At 51.7% G+C, this 25002-nt stretch overlaps 2 protein-coding genes across 2 annotated transcripts in view; both read left to right on the top strand.

Moving 5' to 3' along the window:
• Positions 1–10775: 10775 nt before the first annotated feature.
• On the top strand, positions 10776–12163 carry LOC102001920. Its single transcript, XM_026782933.1, has 2 exons — positions 10776–11234; positions 11942–12163. Exons 1-2 carry the CDS (start codon positions 10776–10778, stop codon positions 12161–12163), a joined length of 681 nt encoding a protein of 226 aa, XP_026638734.1.
• A 7344-nt stretch (positions 12164–19507) lies between these two features.
• The window catches only part of Slc25a48 (solute carrier family 25 member 48), a 33920-nt gene continuing 28425 nt past the window's right edge, over positions 19508–25002 (top strand). Inside the window, exons 1-3 of the mRNA XM_005355265.2 lie at positions 19508–19671; positions 23052–23095; positions 24858–24929. Coding sequence (XP_005355322.1) covers positions 19626–19671; positions 23052–23095; positions 24858–24929 — 162 coding nt within the window. The 5' untranslated portion in view covers positions 19508–19625. The remainder of the gene's footprint in view (positions 19672–23051; positions 23096–24857; positions 24930–25002) is intronic.

Below are 25002 nucleotides of genomic sequence, written 5' to 3' on the forward strand. Positions count from 1 at the left end.
CCATGCCATTGTAGCATAAGGAGAGATCACTCCTTTCCGTGGGTGCTTCATCTTACTTTCACCCATCAACTACATTGCTCCATCATCTTTCTGAGTCACGTACCTCTGTGCCAGGCACTCAGTGTGTTTTTAAAATGTATTTTATGTGTATGGATGTTTTGTTTGCAATGCATGTGTGCCACATTTGTGTCTGGTACCCACAGAGACCAGGAGAGGGTGAGTTACCCCTGGGACTGTAGGTACAGTGGTTGTGAGCTGTCATGTGGGGGTGGAATTGAACCGAGGTCCTCTGGAAGAGCATCCAGTGCTCTTAGCTGCTGAGCCGTCTCTCCAGTCCTGGCGCTCAGTGTTTTTATGTGACTGATCCCATTAGCTGCCCCTGGAGTTTAGATTCGGAGGAGGCAGGGTTAGGATGACGATGCAGCTCTTTCATGGCCAAATCTCCACTTTCAGAGCCTGCTCTGCACCATCTAATCCCCATGGAGGCCAATCAGGGATGAGTGAAACTCAGCACCAACCAGCTCCTCCAGAGAGAGTTGACCTGTGGGCATGGGGTAGACTTAAGCTGCAAGACTTCCCAAGCAACCTTGGCACTAAGGGATCTGTCTATCTGGGAAGCAAGCTCTCCATCCCATCCTGCAGGAGCCCTGGACGGGGCAAAGCGTGCCTGACAGGGATGTAGACATTAGGGGCCAGAGTCAGGAAGTCCCTTGACTCAGAGTATGGATGAGTCATTGGTAGAGCCAGGCTAGGTTTTGAGTGCCCTGGTTATGACCAGGCCAGGACCCTCCCTGGGAACTGATTCTAAGAAACACACCTGCAATTGAAGGGGGGTTTAGAATGGCTGCTCTGTCCTCAGCAAAGGTGGTGAGGTTGGGGATCAGACTGTCCAGTGCAGCCGGAGTGACCACAGACAGATACGGTAGATAGAGACGGGCAGGGCAAGTGGCAGAGACTTGGGGATCCGAGAAACCAAGCCCAGGGGCTCACCAGCCTCCAGCCTGCTGCCCTGCCCTGTTAGGCTTATTCTTCACAAGGACTTCCCAAGAGGTGAAGGACTTACCTTCAAAAACCCCACAGAGGGACCTCTGGGAGGAACATAAGGCTCTCCTGACAGAATGAAGCCTCTGGGGTGGAGGCATCCCCACCTGCTCTCCACAGGCATTCAGTGAACCTGGGACAGATGGGTGAACGAGACACGTAAGTTCTTGTCTTCAGGACTTCTACTTGGAATGGACTCAGAAAGCCACCAAGTAGGCAACCTGCTTCCAGAGGAAGTGCTCTGAGGAGACCCTCAGGGGGTATGAAAGAGGACTGCCCAGAGCCCAATTCTGAGGGAGTGAGCCTTCTGTGGAATGGAAGAATCCACCAATTAGGAATCTGGAAGCTGGGCACTCAGGCAAGAGACAGAGTGAGGGCAAAGGCCCTGAGGCAGGACATGGCGCCCTGAGTTCCAGGACCAGAAAGGAGGGCCACTGGAATTGGATCTTATCTTTGGTTCAGCATTGGTGCTGTTGAGAGCACAGACCACTTCTGCCTGGGATGCCCCAGCTTCCCCTCAGGTCTTGCCTCCAAGGTCCCTGCAGCTTTCCCCTCTGGCGCCTGCCTTTGCAGCCTGCTTGCATGCTTGGTGAGCTTTTCCGACTGTCTCACTCAGTCAGTCCCCTCAGACTGAAGGCCTGTTAACACCTCTGATAGCTGTGTCCTCATTAGGAGTAGTTGACAGATCAGAATAGCATTTCTTGGAGCTTACAGAGCGCTAAACCGCATCATGTTTACTTTCTGGTTACTAGGCAGATGGCTAAGGTTTGCAAAAAAAAAACTACCTGTGGTTACTTAATTGGAGAAGGCTGCTCCTGTCAAGGGCTCGAAGCTGAGCAAAGCACACCAGCGCTGGAGAGATTTAATCACAGGGGCCTGCTCATTTGCTGCTGCTGATGGACGGTCACTGACTGCAAGATCGCACTTGTGCGGGCTAGCGTCCCGGGGCTGCTGCAAGGATGCAATGCGCTGGTCCTCACATCAACGCTGGAGCCTGGCCCTGCCGCCTAGCCACATTTCACACTGCGCAACAGCTCTGAACTGAAGGGAGGAAGGCACTGCCCTCCCCACCCTCCTCTGCCATCCCTATGACCAGCAGACCCGGGGGGACACGGCGGGGGTGGGCAGCCTCAGGACTCAGGGGGACTGAGCAATCACTTCACCCAGGTGCCTCCTGGGAGGGCACACTGCTCTTCTGATGCGACCACCCCATCTAGGGGCCCAGCCAAGGTGAGGCTCCTGATGAAGCCCCAGGAGTCCTGGACTCACGCCCACATCTTCCAGTTTCCAGAGCAGTCTCATGCTCCGTCCTTTTTAATTAAACTTGCAATCCTGAGATCATGAGCCATTCACACATCTAAGAAATACCGAGAGCGGGGCTCTAGTGGCAGGAGGTTTGCCTAACACAAGTGAAGCTCTGGGTTCAACCCACCCCCAAACTGCCCCAAACCAGGCACGGTGGTGCATTTCGCAAAACCAGGACCCAGGAGGCAGAGGCAGAAGGATCAGAAGTTCAAGGTCACCCTCAGCTACTTACGACTTCAGGGTCAGCCTGGAGGTCAGAAAACAACTTAGGGAGTTATTTCTCTCCTTCCTCCGTGAGTCCTAGGCCTGGCAGCAAGCACTTTACCCTCTGAGCTGTCTTGGCAGCCTGCTAACCAGGATATTGACATTAATACAGTCAACAGAGTTATTTCCATCACCATAAGAAAACAGATGTGTCCCTGCCATGTTGTCTTCCATAGCAGGTCCCCTCCCTTGTGTTTTACCCCCAGCAGCCTGCAGGTTTAGGAGCTGAACTGTTCTTTTCTGAAATTCTGTATTTCTAGAGTGTCATAAAAATGGAATCGCATGGTGACATTTTGGATTAGTTTGTTTTCTGCAGCATAATCTCCGGCTATGTATTGAGGGTGTGCATTTGTGGATAATTCATTCCTTTTATGGTTGGATAGTGTGCTCCATAGACACAGCTATATCACAGTCTATTTAACCTTTCACCCTGTGGACATAATTCATGTCTAGATTATGTCTTGTTTCGTGTTACTGTGGATAAATCTGACATAAACTTCTCTGTAGCTTTTGGTGTGAATGTTTTCATTCCTCGAGGAATTTATATCTATATCTCTATGTATCTATATATAGATATGCTTAGGAGTACAGTTGCTGGGTTCCATGGGAGTTGTATATTTTGTTAAGGAGCCTCCGTCCCAGACTGGCTGTCCCATTTTGTAGTCTCATCAATAGGGTTGGAGTGATCCTATAGATTTGTCAATCATTTGCGACTGCTATTTTTTTTTTTTTTTAGATAGCCGTTCTGACATAGTGTGTTGTGTCTCAGTGGTTTTGATTTGTATTTTTCTGACAGATGGTCATGCTGAACACTTTCTCAAGTGCTTTTACAGGTCATTGCAGGTCCTCTGGTCATTTGTCCATTCTCTAATCTGGACACAGGATGCTTTGCTGGTCAGTCTGTCAGTCCATTCTACAGCCCCATGGTAACTCTTAGTCACGTATGCGCTCTGCGAGACTTTTGCTTCTGTGTTTTCCTCTTCTTTCACCTTTCTGGTGGTGTTTTTAATCCTTTCCGCGGGATATTTTTCACAGCAGCTTTTCTTAGCTGGGGTTTAGCTTGCTAGCTCTTCCCTCCACACTATGCTCTGATACCCGTGGAGGCTCACCCTGCTCCAGTGACTAGTGGGTTTTTCCTGGGTCTTCTTTAACCCTGGAAAGCTTTTAGGGAGTTATTTCTTACGCTGAGTTTCATTTTGATTTTCATATGTACTGTTTCTCTCTCACACACCCACAGTTCACCATTGTTTGTAAGACTGTCTCCTAGCCTGTAGACTCACTTTCACACGTCAGTCAAAACTCGGTTCTACTTATCTGTGTGAATCTTCTTCCGGTTTCTCTCTGCTAGTCCCAGACGGTCCTGATCTCTGTGATGACTGTGAGTGTCCCGGCCAGAGCCACTTTTCCTCTCGGCCCAGAAACCCCTCTTGTTCCTTTGTCTTCCGTGCAAACCTTGGAGAACTTCTTAGCCAGCTCTCCCTGTGTAAGAGGAACATTCTGGCATTTTCCTTGACAGTAAACAAGGGTCACTGTAGTCATTTTAATGTTTTGTAATATTATGTGAAGATAGCTTCATTTGTCCAACCTATCTTCCACAGTTGGATGCTAGGGGGTTTTAAATAATTTTTACTTCCCCACCCCGTTATTGACAACATCCCGATCTGAAAGCCAGGACTCTGAAAACTTTCAACCATTTCCTAAGGAGCGCCCTTGATGAACTGTCCTGGTTTTTCCATTTCCTGAGCCCTGACAGAGACATGGCTTCCTGGCCAGAGCTGTGGCCACTCCTCCCCGAGAGTGTGGTGGTACACTCTCCATACTGTCCTGCGGGGCACAGCTCCTGTCCTTTTTCTAACCCTTGATGCAGAGCATGGGAAATGGGTTCAATGCCTCCTCTTTCTGGAGCATTCCCGTCCCTCCACTGGCACCCTTGTCCTTTCTGGCCCCGAGGGACTCAGGGCCTGTGTAGCTCCCTCTTCAGTGTCACCACAAAGGCTTCTCCCCGCCCTGAGGGGCCTGTGACTACTTTAAGAAAATCTTTCCAGGGCTTCAAAGAGTAATAGGATCGCTTTCTGGAATGCTTGTTAAAATTCTTGAATATGTTTAAGGGATTTACATTGTTCAAAGAGAGCATGCTTTCTGTTTGATGTCGACAAAGGATGGTTTCCCCCTTTCCTGTGAATTTAAATAACTTGCCTGATTTTTAGTGGAAAGACCACAAGACTCTCCCGCCGTGGTCTAGATGTGGTATTTGTTAGAAGTCTCCATGACTAACTGCGGTGTGTGTGTGTGTGTGTGTGTGTGTGTGTGTGTGTGTGTGTGTGTAAATGATTCGGAAATACATCCCCAAACAAAGAGCCATCTGTAAACAGCTGGGAAAAAACGGCACCAACCTTGCACAAGATTTGATTTCTTCGAAACAATCACACACAAAGAAATAGAAATATCATTTTAAATAATCACTAATGATGACCCAAGGGGGACCATCCGGAGTAAATGGAAGCCAGTCTCCCTCTTGTGGACGACCAGGTTTTGTCAGGAAGCATGACTTCTGAGGAAACCATGGTGTGTGGCCACTCCTGTCATGCACATGTCTGGCTGATTCCTTAAACCACAGGGTCCCTGGCATGGGGCTCTGAGATGGTGAAGAATGGAAACGCTACCAGAGCTTCTCCCTGGACAAGGAAACCTTGGCCAGGAGAGGCCAGAGCATGGAGAGAGGGGACTATGAAATGGCTCCACTCCTGATGGACGCAGGCGATCATTCGTTCTGTCCAAACAGGGTCTGCGAAATGCCATCAGCTGCTTCTGGGGAAACATGGGACTGGGACTAGGGAAAGGGGGAAAACTCAAAGGGTTTGGGAGATATTTTGCTCCCAACATGGGCTGCTGTGCCTGGACCTCTTCTGTCCTAGGGACCAATGCTTGTGCATTTGTCCCTCAGAGGTGCTCTGTGGCTGCAGAGCCAGCCTGGCCACAGCCTCCTGGTGTGTACTGTAGATCCAGCCTTCAGAGTCACTCTCTTCTCAGACCCTGCCTGCATCCAGCGCTGTGGGACCATGTGTTCCTGGAAACCAGGATGGCAGCAAACCAGGATGGTGGGAGTTTCAAACGTCCATCATTGCTGTGTCCTTCCCATCCAGAAGGTGAAGTCTCTCAAGGCAGAGAGCAGGGGTCCTGTCAAACAGAAGCTGGGAGTGCAGGCACTGGGGTCAGAGGGACCTGGCCCAGGCTCAGCTGTCCTGGAGTACCACTTCTCCAAAGTCCGGTCTCTAGCCCTGGGATTCAGGATGCTCATGTGAAGACACATTCTAAGTGAATCATTGGCATGAGCCCTTGCAGTGGGCCTGGGTCTACCGTTCCAAAACCCTGCATGAGTCTTTTCCTTGGGCTGTTCATGGGGATAAACTGACACAAACTCAGAAAACTGATGAACAGAATTTCATAAAATATTAAACTTTTGTTTCCCAGAATGTAAAAGGCACAGCTAAGAAGAAAATATTCACAATGCAAATTTTTGACAAAGGACTCGTATACAGCAGATATAAAGTGTTTACAACAGGAACAAATGGACAAAATGAGGCTAAGGCGGCAACATAAGCCCACGTCAGCCCGTGCTTACTGTGGCTAGAAATCCTAAATAGAATCTACAAGCTGGTATGTGAGAGCCCAAAAAGGAGAGCGAATGCCGATCGGGGAAAAAAAGAAAAACTGAACAGACGTGCTCCCTCCTCCCTCCTCTCCTCTCCTCCTCTTCCTCTTTTTTTTTTCCTCTTTCTCACACCTTCCCCCTCTTCTGTTTTTCTTCCTTCCCCCCTTCTCATAGAAGCAGCAGAGGCAGAAGGCTATTCCACAAGAAATGTTCCCTTTTATCAGTCAAAGGAATGTGATGGGGGAGCCCTTCTGGGAAAAAGGTGTAAGGAATATCCAGGGATATAGAGAGCCAAAAAGTGGATCCCTAATTCTGTGAGATCACACAATAGGCAACCTGGCCCCTGCACTCTGCATAAATCACACAGATCCTAGGCAGCACAGTGAAGCTCTGAGAATCGGACTGAAATGTAAACCTTGTGCACATCTCTTTAACACACTTGCTAAATATAGTGCATGCTTGGGACAGCCCCAAATCAGTACAGCAACCGACCCTGGAACCGACCCCACACAGGCAAAGCTGATCCTGAGCTTGAACCAAGCAAACTGATGACCTGCTAGAACATAACACTAATGTTCCTCAGATGGGGTCTGTGGGCAGAACCCAAAGTCTGCACATCAGAGACACTGTCCCATCTCTAGGATAACCCAAATCTACCCAGCATACGGAGAACCAGGAAATCACTGTCGGTTCTCAGGGGCAAAGAATACATTTAAATCCCAAGGTGAGTCAGGGCTGCCAGACAAAGACTTCCAAGAGGCTGTGGTGAAAGCATGCTCCCTCAGACCCCAAGAAATATACTAAGAGAAAGAAGCTATTTGTCCACAGAGAACTTTCAAATACTTCCAAAAAGAGCAAACAGAAGTGTTAAGATTGAAAAATATAAAGCAAGAACTTAAAATGTCACCTGTATGATCCCATGGGAGAAGGCCACGGCAAGGAAAAGGGGTGCATGTGAGGTGGGTCAGAAAAGATGCAATCTGAAAAACAGGGAGAAAGGATGAGCCTCTTCCAGGCAGCTAGCTTGCCTGTCTCTCAGCAGTCCCTACTACTTATACAAGCTTGGGGAAGGAGGGACCTAGTGTATCTGGTCAGTTTCAGGGACTTCCTAAAGCTAGTGTGTTGTTTAGTCCTGAGTTTAAATGCACTTCCTGGGAGGATGGATGTTCCAGCTCGTCTCTGAACACCCTGTTGTTTCATTTTCCTTCCTGAGTCTTTGTAACAGCTTCACTTCAAGATGGAAGGTTTTAGCCTCAGAGGAAACTGCCACTTCAACAGAAGGAAGGGAGCATGAGGCGAATTTGGGGAGATTATACAAGTACATGACAGAGTTCTGAGGGCTACAGAAATGTATCTTGACTGTGGTGGCATCCTCCTAGGTGTGGACCTGTGTATGCACTGATCACATTTGCTCTTTGAACAACCTGATTGAATGCACTTTAGTTGGAGCAAGTTCTGGGGATAAACAAATGATCTAAAGACGCCACAGACGGGATAGGACAGGAAGGGAGTTCCCAGACAGGAAAGGAGTTCATGACCCACGACTGGAGAGAACTTCAAAGCCTTCTTCCCCATGTCTGTGCTCGGCCCCCCTGACATAGCAGAGATGCCCTTCCAATTCGAACCTCACAGAAAGCACCAGGAAGTACACTAGAGAGTGGCCCAGAGTGGCTGCAGACCCACAGGAAGGAGTCAGCAATGCTGGTCCCTTCCCCCTGAGCAGGATGGCAGCTCTGTGACAGGAAAGAAATCCTATATAGTCAGGCCTGGGACCTGCTCCCTCTGCAGGTGACTTGGGAAGAGCCATGGTGGGGTGCCTCAGCCACAGCCCGAGGGGACTGAGAGCTTGGAGCATCAGGTCAGTGGAAATCCACACAGCACTGGCCAGCTCACCCTGTGTCCTGCAGTTGGTAGACAGGACTGCAGAGGCCTTTCCCTTTTTCCACCCCAGGGCTGTCACCCTGGGGTCTCTGGGCACAGGTCTCTCGTGAGTCACTGGCCCCAGAGGGAAGAGTGGATCTGACTGCAGTTGTTTTATTTCTTGGTTTCCCTGGTCTCTTGGGGCCTTGTGAATTAAGCTAAATGAGGAAGCAGGTGAGGAGCGCAGGTGCTGGGTGTAGGGGAGATGTCTCCATGGCAACAGAGCCACCTGGCTTCCTGGCCTGGCATCAGAACTTGTGATTTCACAGTGGAATCTTCTCTTAGGTTGTCTGGTGAAGAGGCTGTGGGAGGGGGCTTTGACCTCCCCAGCTCTAGTCTGAGGATTAGGCTTCTTCTTGTCAGCATTCAGGGCCACAGCCAACTCCAATAGACTCTGAGTGGCGTGCACTTGTGAGCGTGAGCAGCCTAGCACATGGGCCATTCTCTGCTGAAGCTCTCTGGGGAGTTGGAGGAGTCACACCTGGGCTCCTTCAATCCTGGCCTAGCAGGTGAAGAGGAGCCAGGGCCCCAGGAGGAAAGACAAAAGTGTGGATCTTTGCCACCCAGAACAGTCTGACCCAATCAGCACCATCTCAATGGCAGGAAGGGTAAGATGTAGGGGGAGTCGCCGTAGGGGGCTTCCATAGGAAGTATGGTAGGGCCCCCCAACCCAGCGGTAAGCCATCTGGCCCACGGACACATTAGATTCCTACAGTTGCTATAGCAACTGCTCTGAACCTGGCGAAATGATGACAGTTGGCTCCCACACAGTGTCAGAGGTCTGGAGTCAGCAGAATTAGGTCCTTCTTGGGGCTCCAAGGGAGAAGCTGTCCTGTGCCTTTCTTCTGGCTTCTGGTAATGGCTGGTGACTTAGTGTTCCTTAGCTATGACACCATCACTCCAGTTTCTGCCAGATGAGATCATCCTATGACATGCTCCCTCAGTGTCTGTGTCCAGGTTTCCCAGCCATAGATTTCGGGTATGCCTTAACCCAGTCGAACTCATCTCGACTTGATCGCATAGATCATACAAATAAAGACGTGGTCACAGTGCCAGGGGTTAGGACTGGGATGTAGCTTATAGGGACCATGTACAAGGCTCATGTACAGTGAAGAGCAGATGCTCCCCCCAGTACAGCACTCAGCCTGTTCCCCCAGGACAGTGCAAGAAGAGGCAAGTCCACATTAGGGGTACGATCAAGAATGTCAAATGTGCACTCTGGTCTCTCGTCTCCATGACCAACACTTTCCGAGGAGTTAGGTGACATTCAGGGAACTAGGGACCTGCTCTAGTTGTGCCTGTGACAGAGGAAGAGGAGGTAAGAGTGGCAACCCCTCGAGGAGTCAGAAAAGCGGGGGGGGGGTGTCAGTTCATAATAGATTTTCCCTGGAAATGGTTCCAGTGGGCAGCGTTGGAAGGAGGCTCCAGGTCCCTGTTCTCCCCTGGCCAAGAAAGAATCCCCTACCAACCCCGAGTCAGCAAGAACCTAGATCCTAGGCAAGCCGTTTTCACATTCTCTTTCTCTTATTCTCTCATTCTTCTTTCTCTCTCCCTCCTCTCCCCCCTCCCTCATGTGAGTGCGTGTTTTGCCTACATGGGTGTCTCTGCACCACTTGCATGCCCACGTGGGGATTGTGGAGGCCAGAAGAGGGCATTGGATTCTGTCAGATCAGAAATGGGCTACAGGTGGTTGTGAGCCACCGAGGCCATGCTAGGACCTCATGCTAGGAAGAACAGCTGTGCTCTTAACCTCTGAGCCATCTCTCTAGCCCCCATGACCTTCCATACTGCCCATCCTTCCTTCTTCCACTTTTGTTGTCCACCACACACCAGGGCTTTTCCGTGGAGTCAGAGGCCAGCTAGACAGATGGGCCTTGCCTTGATGAGATGTATGATTTAATGGGATTCAACATAGCCAACAAACAAAACAAAACCAGTGCAGGCAAGTGCTTCAGGGCAGGGTGGGTACATCAGAGGGGCAGTCAGTGTCCTCAGTGGGAAGGGGTGTCAGTCAATTTGGTGACGTGACTGAACCATGGAGGTAACCGGGCACCATATGCAACCATCACCCAGAGAAGAGATTGTTCAGGCGAGCACACTGGTGTGTGCTCAGGACCTGCCCAGCAAAGGCCAAACGAAGGCCTGTGTGGACCCAACCGAGCTAAGGGGTCTGAGACCAGGAGGGTAGGATACGGAACTAGTCCTTGTTTTGTTGTGTTTTCTTGGAAAAGTGTCTGTTGAGTGTCAGGGGTGCAGAATAGGAGAAAAGGCATTTCTGTGAGAGAGAAGTGGTAACAGTCACTATGGGGGAGTCTGGGAGCTGGGAAGACTCCTCTGAGGTGAGGGCCCCATGTGCTCAAGCAGGGTCAAGCGCAGTGTGACTGAGGGCCTGGGGGGATGGTGGGGGTGTGAGGAGCAGGGTACACTGAGCAGAGTCAGTAGAAGCGAGGTGAGGTCGCAGAGCGCAGGGTTTTCTGAGGGCACGGTTAGGAGCACTACTGGACTTTCCCAGAGGGGACCCCTGATCGGCCATGGGCCCTATGAGCCCCCCAGATGAAGACAGGACTAGGGACAAGGCAGGCAGCAGTGACCAATGGATACCCTCTCTTCTCAGACAACTCAGAAGAGCCATGAGGCTGAGTCCAGTGCCCTGATCTCTCTGAGTCTCTTGTCGGGGGTGGACCCAGGACACCTATCCCAGCAATCGCAAGTCACCAATTCACAGGACCAGGAGCCTCTTGGGTCTTGCAGCTTCTCGGAGGTGGGCTCAGAGTTCCTGCCTTTCTTTCGCACTCATGAGCAGCCCCTGGACGTGGAGGAACTGGCCCAGCAGTGTGAAGTTTGTGCTGGACACAAAGATGGCTGGAGCCCCAGAGAGGGTCTGTTCCTCAGGGAGTCGGCGCCACCCAGTGGCTTCTTCCCGTACTACCGCTCTCCGGAAGAGCATCTCCCCAGCATCACCCCTCAAGGCTGTTGGTGTCTGGGCACCAGAGACCTCTTTCCCACAGCACAGGATGGTTGCTGCAAGGTGACAGCCAGGGATGGACGCCCTGTGATGAGTGTGAAGAGGCTATAGAAGGGCAGGCAACACCAAACCTCTGGAATGCTCCATACATCTGTCCCTGGCCCATGCCCCAGTGAACCCTTGGCCAGGTCCCTGATGGCACGTTAGTATGGGCACAGGGCTAGGAGAGGCTGCCCCACTATACTTCAGTTCCTCCCTTGCAGGGAAGTGACTCTGGAGAAATCAATTACATACGATAATTCAAAGAGAGGCCTGAAACCAGGCCCATAGAAACGCCTAGTTACTTCTTGAAATTGGTTAGACACCCAGATACTGGATGTGTGCTGTCTCACTCAGTCCTGATGACCCCATACCAATGGCTGTTTATGAGCGGGACAGCATCTCTTCAAAAATCAAAGGAACACGACCTCAGTCACCCGGGTAGCAGGTGCCAAGCCTTTCTGGTCCAGATCTGTATCCTCTAATTTCATGGGAAGCCCTACTGGAAACCACATAGCTTGGCATGGGATCTAGGACTGCAGAGAAAGCAGGGTAGATAGTGAGTTCAAAGGTCAGTGTCAAACTTTCCCTTGGGGATCCCTCAATGGGTAAACAACATCACCAAGGGTTCTCCACTCTGCAGAACTGGCCTGGGTTCTACCACCCTTCACGATTGCCCTGTAGAGTTATAGGGCCAGGGTCCATCTTGGCATCTGGGCCTGAATCTGGCTGACTCCTTGCTCTTCCTCATCCAGTCTGACTTGGCAGGGCCAGACCTCCTCTCTGAGTTTTCACCCTTACCAGCCTGCTGCCACTTCCTGGGAGGGTTCGTGTGTGACGGCAACCAGGATCTGCCTCTCTCTGGGGACCACGCTCTCGGTGATTCAGGATTTGTACCATATTACAGAAGTCCTGAAGAAAACCTTCGCACCAGCCCGGAGCCTCCTTCCCCAGTGCTAGGGGGCTCAAGGGAGTGACCCCAACCTGGGGCTGCCAGCCTGTGGAGGTGCCGTGGTGAAAGCAGCAGGGACTTCTGGGAATGAACCTGCCAGTCGGTGAGGGACAAAGAGAACTGGAGAGGGGGACCCCACAGACCAGTCCATTTGCCCCGGGACCAGAGGTGGCCTGGTGCCCAGCCCTCAGACCTTTACTGTTCCTGCTCCTGAGGTTCTACTATGAGATCACCAGTGAGTGGGGAATCCTCTCTTTTTGCCACAGAGGTCCACAGGAAGAACCCACCCTTCTCCGCACATACCTTTTGGGTGCCCGATGACCTGATCTTCCACTCTGGTGTCTCCCTCCACGGGTCTGGGCTTGCCTTTCTCATTGTAGCAGAAGGGAGAGGCCTGTGCCACCCAGTGCTACCTGGGGCTGCCCCCAGAAATCAACCATCCTACCCAATCTCTCCTACTTCATTCTCCTAGGTGGGAAATCTGCCTGATGAGGTGTGGGGGTGGGTATCACCAAAGTGGCTGCAGAGGGCTTCCTCCTGAGTCCCCCGTTTGAACCGCATCTTTCCTTCTGTAGCTTGTTGCAAGCCTGGACACAGGGATCAGGGGCCTCCTGGACAGCTTGGAGGAACACACTCCCAAAGCTGGCTTTGTAAATAAATCCTGTTGGCATGGGTGCCTTACTACCTCAGTGTGGTGCTTCAGAACAAGGCTGCCAACCTCCCTCCACTGAGCACTCATTATGAGCTAACCCCTCGCTGGATTCTCAGAGGTAATCCCATTCTGCAGGTGAAGACACCGGCTCGGTGGGGCAGCAGACAGGCTTCTGGTTCTGAGAACTGACTTTAGCAGAGGGCCATGGCTGGGGCTGCAGGGATGGAGGGATTGCTGGGGTGGGGGAGCCAAGCTGGAACCTGACTGCACAGCCAGGAGATCCAGTAAAGCTCTAACGTGACCCACTTCCTCTCCACCCCCCCCATTCCCACCCTTAGGACCCACTCACTGTCTGCCTGCCCGTTCCCACCCTAGCGACTCCTAGGGAGAGAACTCTGTTATTCCCTGGAGCTCCTGTACCTCCTTCCATACTGGGTCTTGAGGGCTGAGGACTGCCCGACTCCCCTCCAATTTTTTCCTCAGCTGATGGACACAAGGAGGCTCGTATTAGTGGCGAGCAGAGGGCATTTGTCCGCTGTGTGAAGACATATTGCTGTGATTGGTTTCATAGAGAGCTGAACGGCCAAGAGTTAGGCAGGAGGTATAGGCAGGACTTCTGGGCTGAGAGAGGAGTAGGAGCAGATAATCCAGAGGCAGAAGATATGCACGGAGGCATGGAGGAGGCAGGATGGGTGGCGCATGCCAGAACAGAGATGGACAGACATGGGTTAACCTAAGTTATAAGATGAGCTGGCTAGAAACAAGACTAAGCTAAGGCCAAGCTTTCATAATGAGCCTCGGCATTGTCATTTGTGAGCTGGTGGCCCAAAGAACAATCTGACTGCATAGAGGTTCCACGGTGTCAGGGTGGTCTGTGTAGCACAGGGGAGATCTGACATTGAAGGGTACCCGTGGAAGAAGAGAGTAGAAGATGACAAGGGCTCTCAGCGGCCTCCCTGGCACCCCCAGACATCCCTCTCTGCGGCCTCCCTGGCACCCCCAAACATCCCTCTCTGTGGCCTCCCTGGCACCCCCAAACATCTCTCTCTGTGGTCTCCCTGGCACCCTCGGGTGTCTTTCTGGGCCTCTCTCTTTTTAGACAGTCCGGCTCTATTCTGGCAACTACGTTGCTCTTTTCCACCTGGAAGCTCCTACGTTGCGCAGCAGTGCCCTCTCCTGGCACATCTTGTCAAGACACGGTTGGTGTCTCCGTGGTCTAAATAAAATTCTTTGAACACCACCTAGGAGGGCACTGTCCCTGTCTTAGAAAGAGTGAGCCAGCCAGCCAGCAGCAGCAGCCTCAAGCCTGGTGCAGAACCCAGGAAACCTCGACCTCAAATGGCCAATCCACCTTCACTCCACGGTCACATGCAGTTCCTCAGCTCCGCGATGGACTGAGAATTCTCTGGACAGACCCCAGAGAACTGCCAATGAGGAGGAAGACCTGTTCCTGATGGTAGGCTCACTCAGCACCTCCAAAATCAGCGTGTGGAGTTTGGTCATTACCATCTTTCTGTTCTTGGTGGGGATGGGGTCCTAGCGGTCAATAAAAAGGCCTGGAGGCAGAAAAGCAGCCGATGCTTTGGAAGCCCTGAAAGAAGCCAGAATTCTGTGGGGTTCTGGTAAGGCCCACGGAGAGGTGTCGCTACTGTGACTGGCTGTGAGGTAGCTGCCCCCTCAGCTCTGCCACGATCCAGACTCCTCCTCCTGCAGGCATCAGGTGGTCAGCCCTTTAGGCATGGCCCCATGGCCTCTCCGTTTAAGGTGCCTGAGTGCTGGCTGAACACCAGGCCTATACACAGGCTCAGGGAACAAGGTAGTACCTGTTCTCAAAGGTACCCCATCTGATGGACAGACAGACTAAAGCCATAGTGGACAGGGAGGCAGGTGGACATGTCCAGCCCAGACAGTCGAGGTGGAATGTGGAGGTGTGCACTTTAGCAGAGGCCTGGCAGGGAACGTGGCAGCCAAACAGAATCACAAAGGAGCGGGCTAGAGAGCAGGGGGAGGGCAACCCTACCAGGGACCAGCACATCCAGTCCCACACACGGAAGGAATGTGGGGTGTGAAGGCCACACTGCCTGGCTGGACGCCAGCTGGACAGAGCTGAGGTGGTAGGTGTAAGGAGTGGAAACGCCCCCGGACCTTGCTTCGCAGGCCTTCACAGGCCTAAACGGGCAACTAGAATGTGCAGGCAAGGCCACCCAGAGTCCTGGAGGGCCCTGCAGAGAGGTGGCCAGAGTAGAGGCCAGGCTTCAGAAGCCTGATGTGGCAACATTTGGAGAGGGAGCCCGGGACCAGTCAGAGGGAACAGAGGACCTATGTCCACCAGGCTGAGGCAGTGACGGCATAGGCAGGAGCTGCCAGAGGACAGTGGACACTGGAATCATTGAGAAGGGAGAGCACCAGGAGTTCCTGGTTACAGGAGTGAGGCCTGGGAGAGAGAGGAGTGTGGCTCATAGCCAGGCATGTGTGGCTGCTCAGTGGAGGTGCAGTTTCCTACGTGGAGGGGTGCGGAAGGAGCAGCACTGGGGGTCAGCATTCTCGTGGACGTGCTGAGTTGAGACAGGAGTCTCCCAGGCAGAGGTGTTAAGTAGAGCAGAAGTTCTGTGCTCAAAAGTGAAGCCTGGAGTCAGGTAGGAAACTAAGTGGGGAGATAGCAGCATCAGTACTGCCCCCAAGAGGGAAATCCAGGGAGGGTGACAGTTTAGGTTCTGTTCCTGGAGCCAGTGTTGTGCTGGGTCCCACACCCCAGGGCTCAGGGCCTGCTCCATGCTGCCACTCGGTGTAGGGTTCTCCGTGCCCCTGTGTGTTTCAGGGTTAGAGTCACAGTGTGTGATTGGGAATGGGAGGGCTTCCATTCCTCTCAGGCTTGTTGGCAATCAAGCTGCGGTACCCTGGGCCATGGAGGCCGTCCTGTCGGCCAGCACTGCTGACTACTCTTCGGGGACCTTTCATTTCCTAAATGGTCGCAGGCCCAGATCACAGGCAGAGTGGGGCACAGTTCAGGGACTTAGTGCTGTAGCCTCAAGGCTGAGTGAGCCACCATGAACCTATGAAGTGAGCTCAGCCACAGGCCGTGACCTTTCACCCCCGCCCCAGAGGGCTTTGTAAGCCCCCTTGCCAGTCTGTGCTTCCTGCTTCATTCTACACTCTTCTCCCAGAGGGGTGGCCTCGGCTCTGGAGTTAAAAATTGGAGTCTGTGCTCACCTCACAGAGGAAGAAGACAGGGCTACCGGAAGAGCTACTGACCACGAGCCTCGCTCTTCAGCAGGCCCCGCAGCAGGTGTCAGTGGTCAAACACTTGCCTCGGGAGAAGGAAGCCTGACCAATTGCTCCTACACATTGACCCCAAAGTGCCAGTGGGACAAGAGCAGGCTAAGCAGAGGGACTTCCTTTAGGCCACACTCATCACTCCTGTCAGCCGAGTCCTGGGGTTGGGAACCAGGGCTGCACCCCTGCTGGAAGCTAGCTGGACATGGGTGGACACAGGGTCACCTTCCTTGAGGCAGAGGAAGGCAGGACATTCTGAATGGAACAAAGATGCCCCCATGTAGCTAGCCTGGATGTCCCTGGACTGTAGCGTGGGGCTGGCTGGGTGTGTGGTCTGCCTACAGAGCAATCTGAGCTAAAGAGGGCCTCCCCCCCTTTACCTTTGGGCTGGGGCAGTGTAGGTTGTGGCAGCACCTGGTGTAACTCCCCACTACCACCACACCCCCCAGCTATACCTGAGAGAGACTTTGGACCATTAGGTGCTTTGAACACAGATCTCTGAGAGGACACGGCTAGAGGAAGGGCCTCAGCTGATTGGAACCACACCGTCAAGCCAGCACCGGACAATACTAGAACCTTCCAAATGCCATCTCGGGCTGGGGGCGGGGCTAGATGTGAGGGCAGAGGGGCAGGGGAAGGGGTGTTGAAGGGAGATGTCAGAAAAGGCAGGTGGCATCTGTAGATTGTCCCTCGAATTCTGCCACCACCCTGTAGCTGTGGGATAGGGTCTTGTTTGCTTGCTCAGCACCTCAGTGCTGTATTTGAAGATGCACACAGTGATAGATAGGGAGGACCCGTCAGGGCTCTACCTGAGAATCCAAAGCCTCTGTGTGTAACGTCAGAGTTGACCTGAGCCAGTCTCATGTGTTGGATGGACCAGAAGAAACCAGCCGGCAAGAGCTGACTTCTTTCAGGACATCACATGGTTTGCTTTTAGGTCGTTTAAGCTGGTTGAATGAGGCTTACCCAGATGATCAAGGTTTCACTGACTACAATCCTGGTCACACACACAGATACAGTCATAGCATAGGGCTGGCATCCTAAGTCACATGCACCACCACCCACCCACACCATACACAAACCCCTCATGGCACCTCCCGGATTGGTGTTTGGTAGAATCACTCTGCCACATGCATGTGTGCATCAAAACCTCTGCCCCGAGGAGGATGGGGCAGTCCGTGCTAAGCCCACAACATCCTCTGGCTTTGGCAGTAACAGCCGTGCATGTAACCACAGTATCATAAATACAGGGGGAGGGGTGTTCCTTGAGGTGGGTGAGAAGTGTTTCTGCCAAGCTGAGAAACAGGACTTGGGCCTATGGGCTTCCCCAAAGTACAGCTGTGTCTGCCTAGAATTCTGGCCGAGTAGAATGGGGGTATCCGTGGCTTGGGTTCTGGCAGCTGCTTAGTAGGGTGAAATGCTCCCTAGTTATGTCTCCTTAGCTCCAGACAGGTTCAGGAGGGAGTTGCCAGCCTTGTCCTCGCTGGTCTGAAGGCTGACCAGGGTGAGCCAAGCTGTGGTAGGGTGGTCTCTGAGAAAACCTCACTCACACAGAAGGTTCTGCCAAGCTCCTGACAAAGTGTTGTGAATGTAAAGAGATGGGATGTTGCAGATGGAAATCCAAAATTGTCTGCTCCTATAACCATCTTCTTATCGTCCATGTCTGCATCTGGCTTACACCCCTTGGGCTGTCAGTAAAACATCTGGACTGAGGTGAGAACACTGGCTTCAACCAGTACAAAGGCTGAGGATGCATCAGCGAGCATCTACAGCCTACAGTAGAGTTTCCCTTGCTTCAGTTCTGCAGGGAGCCGGACAGGATCGCCATTACAAGATGGCACCAACATCCTGTCTTGTTGGAAATAAACAACTGCATATTTGGCTATACCTTTGGGAGCTGCGTGTCCCCGGCTTCCCGCATGCACGGTGGTTTAGAGTCCTTGGGCCTATCCTGATGCAGTCTGGTGTCAGCTGATGGTGGCAGCCAATCACAGGGCGACCCGTGTGCCTACTCCCTATATAAGCAGCTGCTTTAGTGCTGTCGGGGGGGCCCCTCGCTTCCTGCTCTCCCCATCAACCAAGGGCACTCCATTAAAGCGTGATCTGAGAAGAATCCTCGTGTGGTGGTTGTTCTTTCTCTCTGGTCGAGAAGTTCGTCGCACAGTTCAGTCTGTGAGGAGGCTCTTGTGTCCATACAGGGGTGCCCACTCAGGGCAGACCTGTGTCCAGGAGCAGGCTGTGTGCCCACATCAGAGGAGATGGCAGGACTTTGCCTGCTGGGTAGGGTTTTCTCGGGCTTTTCCCTGTGGAAGCCAGAGTTGGGGGAATAATTTGAAATCTGTTCTCAAACCAGGATCTGGCCATGTTCCTCCCCTCCTCTGGCCACTTTCTGAAGGTTTACCACTTCTGTATGAGATGCCTACACATTTTATACTCTAAACACACAATGGCTTTCCTGGACTGTGAAGTGGGCTCCACAGACTTGCTGAGAGGAGTAAGCCAAGACCTCAGGGAGGGTGCTTCTGTTAAGTGCAGGATAGTGGCTTCATCCAGAGCTGGCTTGAAGCTGGTTTCTGGGTGAAGTGCCTCCCATACCTTATTCAATTACTCATTGATAGATGAAACTCTCAACCCAGGGCATGTGGATGCTGTGTGACCTGGAGAAGGAGAGAGAGAAAGTCTCTTAACTCTAGAACTGGCTTGGAAAATTGTGTGTATTCCATCTTGCAGTGAACCGGTCATGGCTTTCAAAAGCCCATCGAAGCACTAAGAATGCTGTTCAATTACAGTTAGTGTGCATGCATGCGTGTGCATGGGTATGTTTGTGCACATGAGTTCATGCATATACATATGTTGTGGTTGGATGAGAAGACGACCTAAAGTGTCCTACTCTGCCTTCTACTGGGCTGGCTGTCAAGCAAGCCCCAGCAATCCTTCTGTCTCTTTGACCCCCGCCCCCACCTCTGATGGGCCAGGCACTTAACCATGCCAGGCATTTATGTGGGGCCTGGGAACCCAAATTCACGTCCTCATACCTGGACAGCAAGTGCTCTTTCCCACTAACCCATCCCCCCAAACCTTCATTTATTTATTGCTAGCTGAGTCCTATTGCAGGCAGCCTTTGGTGTTTGTAAACCGCCCCCCCCCACCTCCCTCTTCTGAACAACTTTGCAAATGTGCCCTAAATGGGCTGGCTCCTCTGGCTGCCACTTTCACCTGGAAGGCCCCAAGGCTGCAGTTATTGGGAAGTGCAAGGGAGGGTGGTGGCCAGAAGTAAGTACTAAGGGAATTCCCCTGGTGACTGGGGCAGCCTCTTGGATCACACCTAGTGAGTGCTGTGCCTTTAAGATCCTCTGGGGGCGGGTTGTCAGCCACCCGCCCTCATTCGCTGACTGCCCCAGCGCGGGTGGCTGGAACACTGAATTTCGGAAGAACCTACTGGGTGATCAAGTTGCCTCGCCTGCGCTGGCTCTTGCGACCTGGGCCATGCCCGACACACACTGAAGGGACATTGCTCTGGCTGCCTGAGGGAGAGGAGGGAGAGGCACAAGTCACTTTGGCCATGGGCAACTTCCAGTTGGAAGACTTTGCAGCGGGCTGGATTGGAGGTGAGTGTGCTTGCCAGACTCTCCCTCTCCCTCCCCCGCATTACAGGGCAAACAGCGGAGGCCCAGTGCCAGCTGTTTGCACCTGGTGTTCTTGGTGTGGTGCGCTTTGCAGCTCCGCATTGCCCGGTTTCATCAGGAGCAGAGTGAGCAGAGTGAGCCATGCCTGCAGCACCTGGCGTCCCTAGCCCAGTCCGCTTGGCTAGTCCTGTCCTTAACTTCTGAAGCCGAGCTCTTAAAATTCACAGTGATTTCTTTGAGCTTCTGGTTTGCCTCAATGTCAGGTTCCTAGGAACTTGGATCCCATAATGATTAAACCGCTGGTCAGGGCAGACAACCAATGAAGCCTCCCGAGTGTGTGCACACCCTTCAGTGAACTGGAGCAGAAGCACACCTGGGTTTGGGGACGCGTCTCCAAGAAACTTGTGCTTAGGTTGGCACTTGGCTTGGCTCCTAAATCCCAGTGTCAGGGTGGCCAAGAACCTGGACTTTAAGATCAGGTTAGTCTAAAAGGCGTTGCCCCTGGAGTGATTGGAGCCCGTGGGGCAGGGAGTGCAGCTCTGTGGGGCATTTGCCCAGGACAACTGAGAAGGATCCCTCTGGTCCAGCTGCTGGCACTTATCAGCCCTGGTTTCTTCAGTGCCCTCCTCTCCTGTTCTTCTGAACCCTTTGGTCCCTATGCTTGGCTGTCACTACATTTTACCACAGGACTGGTACAGTTAACATAATGAAAGTCTCTGAGTAAAGCCCACCCGCTGCTTGCTGTGTGCTGAGGTCCCTGTCAAACGCCTTAAGTTGTCTTCCTTGATGACATGTGCAACAAACTCACCACAATGCCCTCCACATTTGTCTGAAGCCCTACAGACTTTCCCAGCTCTGGAAACTACTGCTCTAGCACCCTACTTTTTCTTTATTCTTTATTTTGCACCCCTGCTTTCAGATATGTAGGCTGAGTGTGAGCAGGGGGAGGCGCGCTTGGCTCTGAACTGCTGCCCCGGACCTGAGGATGCCTGCTCACCCTGGGGAAGATATTGGCACCTGGGCATTGGAGCTCCTGTCTCAAAGCTGGACCAGTAGAGCGAGGTTTTGCCTGCTGTTCAACTCCATGCTATTCAGTTCAGGGGAGAATGGAGGGTGAAGAAGACAGGAGGTTCTAGACCCAGCAACCAGCGTCCCTGTGGCCTGACTTGTTAAACCACCTCTGCTGGCAGAGATGTTGCCTTTTTTATCAGTGTGGTGGAAGGATTCTCCCTGGGAAAGCAGCCCTGTGTGAACGCCAGTTGCTAGGGACCACAAAGGGTTCTTTATCTAGGTGACTTTGAGACAGCCTGATACAAGTATGTGAGTAGCCAGGCATTTCTGTTCTTTCTCTTCCCTCTTCCTCCTTTTCTCCCCTCCCTTTCCTGCCTTCTCCTTATTCATTCAATTGTCACTCCTAATTCCCTTCCCCTGGAACCTAGGGGCTTTGCCTATTCTCCATGATAGTTGCCAGCACATTTGCCTCTGGTGTCCGACTTCTCTTGCTTAGCATAATAAGGGTTTTTTTTTTTAGGGGTCACCCACACTGTAACAGGGTCTGTACTCCATTCCTATCTGTTTTGTGTCTTTATCTGGGGAGATATGAACAAGTGGCTATTCACCCCAGATAGAGCACTGATGACAGACCAAAGAAATGATTCTATCAAAGTCTCATTGAACGAGTCCGTGAATTTACTAGAGTTACTTTCAGGAGTATAGGCAAGGGGTTAGTTACGGGAGCATGGGTGACTGACTCAAGGAGGGCTGCAGCCCTGAAGAACCCACCCCTGCATGACTGACAGTTCCTAAAAGTCGCTGCACATCTGGTCTCATTTCAGCTGGACAGAGTCTCCTCCTTCCAGCAGCCCTTACTGTGTATGTAACTTTGGGAAGAGGACCTTGTAAATCTTATGAGTTTCAGGAAGTTCTGAGACTTGTGAGTTTTCCTTCCCAAGTCTTAAGGATTCTTCTTCCAGGATGGGATGTTTCCATAAGGAGGAAATGGCTACACAGTACTAATCACAGCTAGGTAACGGTTCATTGTGACCTATAAATGCTATATTTATTCACTGTATGTCACTTGAATTTGTCCCCTGTGAGGAATGCCATGGTGACCATGGCTGTGCTTATTCTTGTTTGAGTTCTTGCTTTCAGTTCTTAGGGAAATATCTAGGATGAGTCATGTAGTAATTCTGGGTTTAACTTTTCTGAGGAATAACCAGTTTATACAGCGATGGCACTGATTCCCATTCCCATCCAAAACATACAAGAGTTCTCAGGGCTGGAGCGCACTCAGGAGTTGAGAGTCTGCCCTGCTCTCCCAGTGTAGTTTCAGGCATTCATATACTCATAACCATCTATCTACATATGTAATTTCAGGGACTCAGAGTCCCCTTCTAGCCTCTGTGGGCAGGCACCACACGCATGTGGTGCACATACATATACATGTGAGATCCAATTTCTTAGCCAGGCAGTAGTGGCGCACACCTTTAATCCCAGCATCCAGGAGGCAGAGGCAAATTCATCTCTGTGAGTTCAAGGCCAGCCTGGTCTACAGAGTGAGTTCCAGGACAACTAGGGCTCCACAGAGAAACCTTGTCTTTTTAAAAAAAAAATTCAATTTCTTTGTATTTTTGTCAACACTTTATAATTTATTTTCCTTTAAGAAAAGAATGCAGTCTATCTAGTAGAAGTAGAGGGAAATTTCATTGCCTTGGCTTACATTTCCCTAGTGACCAACAATGTTGAGTATGTATGTTCATGTTGGCCATTGGCATATTTTCTTCAGAGATGTTAATTTTGGCCATTAGGGTGTAAGAGCTCTGTGTGTATTCCGGACTTGAGACCCTTAACAGATTTAAGTGGTTTGTAAACAGTATCTCCCAGTTTTAAGCCAATGTCTTCACTTTGATGCGAGTATCTCTAGTGATGTCTAGTTTACGGACTCCTTTTCTTTCATTGTTTGTGCTTTACTGTAACTACAAATGTCACAAAACCCAGGTTACAAAATATTTCCACATATTTGTGTCTTTTACTTTTTTAACCTTTTTGCTCTATTTTGGATAAAAGTGAAGCAGAGTCTAAATCCATTCTTTGGCACACGGACATCTAGTTGACTCTGAGCCGCAATTCTTGTTTTGGAGTACTTTAAATAATAAGGTCCCAGCTTGAGTCTAGTCTCTGGCTTCTTTGGTACTGGATCAGGCCTCGCACACTGGACCTCGCGCACTGGACGCCCCCTACTGGACGCCCCCTCTAGTAACGGCTGACTGACATGCCTCTGCTCTCCGGCCTCCTCCAGGGGACGGCAGGGACACCCAGGAGTCCAGGGTTTGGGTGACCAGGTGCTGTTCTTTGACCTACAGGTGCAGCCGGTGTCATTGTGGGCTACCCTCTGGACACAGTCAAGGTACAGTAGCTGTGTTTTCATGTGTACCCTTGGGAAGGTACCTGGAGTAGGTCTGCCCTTGGAGCCATGCCTCTCTCTGATCTCTGAGGACTCTCCAGTCCAGGGCAGGCCTTCTGCTGGCCCAGGGGAATGTGATGTCAGGAGGCCTGTCACTGACTCCTGTCTGCCTGCAGGATTTTGTGAGTTGGTGAGGAAGGAGACAGGACACTGATGCTTGTCCGCCTCCAAGTGCCTGGGGATTGGACAGTCAGGAAGGGTTTCATATGTGAGATGCGGTCTGAGTTTGAAGTGTGAGACTGGGTAAGGCAATTAATCCATCTCCCTAATTATAAACCTAACGCTTATGAACAACTTGATAGCATTTCCCATCGATCACCTGTATCATATATGCTTATGAATGTAGATGGATGTCAGTCAAATTCCTGGTCATGCTATTTGCCATGGCTGCTCCTCAGAGGAAAGTGAGTGAGATAGGGTTGAAGGAGGAGACTCTGGCCTTATAGTGAAGCTTTTATTCAGAAGATGTATTCCCATATTAGTTGCACACTTAGAATTGTCTTTAAAAACTATATTACTAAAAGATACCCTTGCTTATCGTGGAAGATTGGGCCTGCAGAGGATGCCGGCTCGGAGACCGTCAGTCACTTGGATGGCGTCACTTGGATGGCCTGCCCCCTTGCTGCCTGCTAGGTGCTGCTGTCCACTAGGTGCTGCAGGGGACAGGGCCACTCTGGGGTCTCACAGCTTCTCCTAACAGGCAACGCAGGACATAAGGACCAAGAAAACCTCTTAGGGAGAAATTCAGGCCACACATCTATAAAGAAGTGGAACCCTCCAAGGCCAGGGCAGGTGCTCTTCTGAACAGTTGTATGGGCTTCCGCAGATGCTCTGTGCCTCTCGCCTCCTGCCCCTGGTTACCCAGACTTCTTAGAGGATGCTTTCCTATGTACCCTCTTAAGTCAGTGCAGAGTTGTTACTATACTAAGCCTGTTCCCAAGACAAGGGCAAGATAGAGGGAGATGGGTGGCCCTGTCTGGTGGGGAATCTAATGCGTACATAAGCTTGTGTGTGTCTTAATCTAACGTGAACCCTGCTTTGTGTGTAAGCTCAACGGGAGGATGGGGATGGAAGGGAATTCCAGGGGGCAGCAGAGCGAAGGTTGGAGGCAGGAAATGTATATGTGGTTGGCATGGAAGGGAGGGTGCCAGGAGAAGAAATGGTGTGGAGGGTAACAGGAAGGCCAGTCTCCACCTCCAAAGTGTCCTGGGCGTAGGTGGCATTTGATAGGGACCCTGGGGAGTTTTAAAGCGGGTGACGTGATCACAATTATTTGGAGGAAAACCAGCCTGGCTGTGGTGTAGAGAAGGTCTGGAAGTGAGAAGGCCTTGTCTTGTCCAGGTGAGAAAGGGGCGGACAGAAAGATGGAAAACTGATCAGGTGTCCCCAAAGATGTCCTGAAGGGTGGGGTGATGGGCAGCATAGGTAGATAAAGCCAAGGTCTGGCCTTTGTGCACTTAAGAGGCAGCCACCATCACTGCACAGCCAACTGGTCTCTGGCTCAAAGTGGCCTTCTGCTGTGTGGAGCTGGGTTTGATGGATAGCAGAGCAAATGTCCCTGAAGATCATAGGGTACCAGGCTGGCCGGGACTGAGCCTGGTCCTCCTTCCTGGCTGGGTCACTGGAGACAGAGCCAATCTCTTTGGGTATCTTTGGAGGCTTGTGACCTATGTCAGTGTCTCTTTGCCCTCTGCTTCCTCCACAGACTCGCCTGCAGGCTGGTGTTGGCTATGGGAACACATTCAGTTGCATCCGCATGGTGTACGAGAAGGAGCGTGTAAGTGCCCTGGGGTGGGTGGAGGGTCCTGCCAGGGTCCCTCACGGACTGGGGCCCAGGCCCTGGGGTGGGT

Source organism: Microtus ochrogaster, chromosome 16 (assembly GCF_000317375.1).
Source record: "Microtus ochrogaster isolate Prairie Vole_2 chromosome 16, MicOch1.0, whole genome shotgun sequence".
Classification (NCBI taxonomy): Eukaryota; Metazoa; Chordata; class Mammalia; order Rodentia; family Cricetidae; genus Microtus; species Microtus ochrogaster.

Bases quoted from the DNA above. Each gene is read 5' to 3' on its own strand.
- LOC102001920 (XM_026782933.1), top strand. From the start codon at position 10,776: ATGGATACCCTCTCTTCTCAGACAACTCAGAAGAGCCATGAGGCTGAG. The intron at 11,235-11,941 runs GTGATGAGTGTG...TTCCTCATCCAG, and splicing joins CAGCCAGGGATGGACGCCCT to TCTGACTTGGCAGGGCCAGA.